The sequence below is a fragment of the Perognathus longimembris genome, chromosome 9, assembly GCF_023159225.1.
Source record: "Perognathus longimembris pacificus isolate PPM17 chromosome 9, ASM2315922v1, whole genome shotgun sequence".
NCBI lineage: Eukaryota > Metazoa > Chordata > Mammalia > Rodentia > Heteromyidae > Perognathus > Perognathus longimembris.
The window spans coordinates 43146286-43151383 of record NC_063169.1 but is presented as its reverse complement, the minus strand read 5'-3'; the positions used below and the strand labels follow the sequence as shown (position 1 = coordinate 43151383).

At 35.2% G+C, this 5098-nt stretch overlaps 1 protein-coding gene across 1 annotated transcript; it reads right to left on the bottom strand.

Annotated features, from left to right (window-relative positions):
• Positions 1–3971: 3971 nt before the first annotated feature.
• On the bottom strand, positions 3972–4486 carry LOC125357705 (60S ribosomal protein L23a-like). Its single transcript, XM_048354644.1, has one exon. The coding sequence runs from the start codon at positions 4476–4478 to the stop codon at positions 4026–4028; it is 453 nt and encodes a 150-aa protein (XP_048210601.1). The 5' UTR covers positions 4479–4486; the 3' UTR covers positions 3972–4025.
• Positions 4487–5098: the final 612 nt, after the last annotated feature.

Sequence of the window (5098 nt, the reverse complement as noted above, 5' to 3'; positions counted from 1 at the left end):
TGAGGCCCTGGGTTCAATTCCCCAGCACAACATATACAGAAAATGGCCAGAAGTGGCGCTGTGGCTCAAGTGGAATAGTGCTAGCCTTGAGCAAAGAGAAGCCAGGGACAGTGCTCAGGCCCTGAATCCAAGCCCCAGGATTGGCCAAAAAAAAAAAAAAGAGAGCAGTGAAATGCTCACACAGAGCTATGAGAATTGTACTCACTACCTCACATATAACTGTAACCCCTCTGTACATCACCTTGACAGTAAAGTTAAACAAACAAACAAAAGAAATGATAGGAAACAAAGACTTTGGTTGAATGGCCACATTGGAGGAGAAAAGTTCCTAAAGATAAGGAAGACAGATAATTGTTATATATGAAAATGTCATCTTTGAAAGTCAAGTATAGTAACTTGTATGTTGATCTTAATCATTTGGGGGATCAACTTCTCAAACAGTGACTAAAGCTACAGACTTTCCCCTCTTATTACATCCCTTTCTCAAATTCCCCAGTAGACTCCTGCAGAGTCACACTGTTTGCATTAGAAAGATCATATCTCAACTTTGCCTATGGAGGCTTCCCCCATAGAGTTTGGAAAATTTTTGCAGCTGGGGTGAACATATACCTTGCTGGGGAAAATCAGCATGAGACAATTGGTCACTCACCAAAAATAAGAATTGTAACAGAAAGGGAGGTAACTGGTGAAAAATGCATGCTGACTTCAAATAAAAAAATGTGTAGGGACAATCATTCTGCCAATGTGGGATAGTTTTTAAAATAAATTCTTTGTGTTTGGGATTCATTTTTTCTTTGCTTTTTTATTAAGCAGATGAATTTTGTTTTCCTGAGTACGAAAGAATCTTATTTCCAAAGGGATCTTTCCTGCTGTTTGTTCTCTATATGAAATTCTCATGTACAATAGCACACCCTTACTGCTCTGGAAATTGCACGTGGGATTTCTTAGTTGAAGATCAAAGTTCAGTGACTGAACTGTCGAAAAGTCATTTTTATTCATGCTTACATTTTATTATTTTAATTCATGAATGAAAACTGTATACATTTATAATATACAAAGTGTTGTTTTCAAATATACATATATTATGTGAGTGAGTGACTGCATTGAGCTAAGCTATGCAGTGTTTACATTTTTATGGTGAAAATATTTAAAATCCATTATTTTAGTGTACTTGAAAAATAAAATATATTATCATTAGTTATAGTCCTCATTGTCTACAAAATGAATTCTTCGATTTATTTTCCTTTATCAAATAGATACTTTGTATCATTTGATGACAATATCTTCAATTCTACCACAATCACTATAACCTTTATCAACCTCCATTCTATTCTCTGATTGTATGAGTCTAACATTTTTGGGTTTCAATAATACATAGGCGGGATTATGTGGTATTTATCTGAGCATGGTTTACTTTAAGAATGTTCTCTATGTTCATTCATGTTATCTTGTATCAAGAAACAGAATTTTTCCTTTTTTAGTATTGTATTTTGCATATATACCATTTTTTATGTAGTTATTCTATGACAGACAAGTAGGCCAATTCCATAGTAAGTCGGTTTTCAATAATATAACAAGGTCCATGAGAACCTTGACTTCTTTTCTACATATTGATTTCGGGTCTACTTTTAAGTTTTTGAGGAACTTTCACACTGTTTTCTGTAACAGCTGTATTGATTTACATTCCCATCCACAGTTTGCTAGAGTCCTTTTTCCTTGAGAACCCATGTTATCTTCCATGGTTCTTTCTTTAAATCAAATATATATATGACTATTTTGACTATTTCTAAACAGTTGTAGTGTACAAAGGGGGTCATAATTCAACCTGTTAGTTTGTGTAGTTCTTTTGTTTCACTTTTCTTTTTTTATTGTCAAAGTATTGTATAGAGGGGTTACAGTTACATACATTAATGAAGTGAGTACCTTTCTTATCAAACTTTTTACCTCCTCCTTCGTCTCTTACTTCCCCCTAATCCCGCTTCCTTCCCCACCCTCCCCAAACTTGTACAGTTGGTTTACAGCATATTGTCTTGTAAGTATTGATGTTGCATTGGTTCACCTTTTATCCTTTGTATTTCCATTTTGGTGCTCCCCTTCTCTAGTTCTGATAAACATACATACAATACCCAGTGTACCAAAATCACTTACAGTGACATCAGGGGTAAAACCATGGGGAAGAAAGAAAAAAAGAAAAAAGCATAATTTCATAGGGTACATTGTAAATAACAACAAGATAAATCACTTATTTCCAAAACTTATGTAGTTCATTTCACTTAGGATCATCTTACGTGATCATATGTACATTGCTATTGAGCCATTGTGCTCCTCTGCTAGGACTATCCCAGACAAGTACTAATTGTTTCCAATGAGAGAAACCATACGATTTATGTTTCTTTGGGTCTGGCTCTCTTCACTAAGCATGATTTGTTTTCTAAGTATTTCCATTTCCTCACAAATGGGGCAAATTCATTGCTTCTAATAGATGCATAGAATTCCACTGTGTATATGTAACACATTTTCTTGATCCATTCATCTACTGAGGGGCATCTAGGTTGGTTCCATATTTTAGTGATGGTAAATTGTGATGAGATATAGTTGTTCTGGTAGCTTTAGTGTGATCTTGCTTGTAATCCTTTGGGTAAATGCCCAAAAATGGGGTTGCTTGGTGATATGAGAACTCTATGTTTAGCATTTTGAGGAACCTTCACACTGCTTTCCAGAGTTGTTGAACAAGTTTACACTCCCACCAACAGTGTAGTAATGTTAAGTTTTGGCCATATCCCTGCCAGCATCTGTTGTTAGTTTTCTTGATAATGGACATTCTTATTGCAGTGAGTTGGAGTCTCAATGTTGTTTTGAGGTGCATTTCTTTTATGGCCAGAGATACTGAGTACTTCTTCATATGCTTTTTGGCCTTCTCTTTTCTTCTTCAGAGAAGTCTCTCTTTAAGCCTTTAGCCCATTTATGGAGGAGGATCTGTTATTTAAAGAACCCCATAGTCTTTACTCCCAAGTGACTTGGGCTAATCCAAAACTTTGGCTAAGTAGCAGGATATAAAATAAATCTTCAAAAACGAATGGCTTTTCTGTATGCAAACAATATGAACAGTGAGGTTAAATCAGGAAACCAACTCCTTTTCAATAATCTCAAAAAATACTTAGGAATAACCTTATCAAAAAAAAGTGAAAGACCTCTATGATGAGAACTTTTAAATCCTGAAAAAGGAAAAAGCACAACTAAGGAAATGAAAAAACCTTCCATGTTCCTGGATTGGGGGGATTAACATTGTGAAAATGGCAATATTGCCAAAGGCTATCTACAAATTCAATACAATATCCATCCATATCATAATACCATTCTTTAATGAAATAGAGGAAGCAATCCAGAAATTCATATGGAACAACAAAAGATGTCAAATATCAAGAACAATCCTAAGTGGGAAAAACAGTGCAGAAAGAATATCAATACCGAACATCAAACTCTATTACAAAGCTATAGTAACAAAAACAGTTTGGTACTAGCACAAGAACTAATGGAATAGAATTGAAGACCCAGAAATCAAACCACAGACCTATGGCCACCTAATCTTTGATAAGGGAGCCAAAAAAAATAGGATGGAAGAAAGACAGCCTCTTCAACAAAGGGTACTGGAAAATTGGTTAAACATCTTTTAAAAAGTAAAGGTAGATCTTTATGTATCACCCTGAACCAGAATAAATTCCAAATGGATCAAAGACCTCGATGTAAATGCAGATACCCTGAGAATATTGCAGAAAGGAATAGGATAAACACTAGGGCTGCTTGGCATGGGTCAAAACTTTGTTAATAAAGGCCCAGAAACACAGCAAATCAATGAAAGGTTGTTTCATTTTTATTTCACAAAGTTTATTGATTTTTTTACTTATGAATGGTAGAATTGTTTTATTGTATTTTTCACATTTTTGTCAGTATATATTCTTGCACAATATTTCTTTTTTTTTTTGGTGGAAAAAATGTATATTTATAATTAGCCAGCTGGACTCAGTTTAGATGATTCCAATTTTGTTGGCAACATCTAAGGCATCATAATCAGGAGCCAGTCGAACATGTGCTTTCTTCTCTCTATCAGGTCTGCTCAGGGTATTGACCACATCAATGTCATAGAGCTTCTTCACAGCCTGTTTGATCTGATGCTTTTTGGCCTTGACATCCACAATGAACACAAGTGTGTTGTTCTCTTCTATCTTCTTCATGGCTGACTCAGTGGTCAGGGGGAACTTGATGATAGCATAGTGATCAAGCTTGTTTCTCCTCGGGGCACTCTTCCAAGGGTATTTGGGCTGTCTCCGGAGCTGCAGCCAGAAGGTGGGTGAAGTGCATATCTTCTTCTTTTTGTGGCTGTGGACATCTTTCAGCACTGCCTTCTTGGCCTTCAAAGCCTTTTCCTTGGCTTCGGCTTTAGGAGGGGCCGGAGCTCCCTTCTTAGCTTTCGGCGCCATCTTGGTGAAAAGGTCTTGCACAATATTTCTATTGGAGTGAAACGATATCTTACAGGGGTTTTAATGTTCATTTCCTTCATGATTAATGAGGAGCATCTTTTTCATATACCTGTTGGCCATTTTTATGGCTCCATTTAAGAAATATCTGTTCTGTTCCTTCATCCATTATTTTTCACACATTTTTTCTTTCTATTAAGTTTTGGAGTTGTATATATATATGTATATATATATATATATACTAATATTTACTCACATATACAACTTGAAAATATTTTCTCTTCTTCTACATTCTTTCATCTTCATCCTGTTGATTGGTTTCTTGCTCTTCAGAAGTTTTATTGTCCAATATCATTTGTGTATTTTCTGTCATTGTGATTTATAAATTAAATATTAAAAAAAAACTATTGCTCAGAATAATATCAAGACCTTTTTCCTTATGTTTTCCTTTAGTGGTTTCAGAGTTTCAGGAACACTGTTGAGGTATTCAATCCATTTTGCATTGATGCTTTTGAATATGATGTAGTAAATGTCTCCAATTGTATTCTGTGGCATGTCACCATCCAGTTCAAAATTTTAACTCTGCCTAGTGAATGACATCAGTAATGTTGCAGTATTCAAAA

Bases quoted from the DNA above. Each gene is read 5' to 3' on its own strand.
- LOC125357705 (XM_048354644.1), bottom strand. From the start codon at position 4,478: ATGGCGCCGAAAGCTAAGAAGGGAGCTCCGGCCCCTCCTAAAGCCGAA.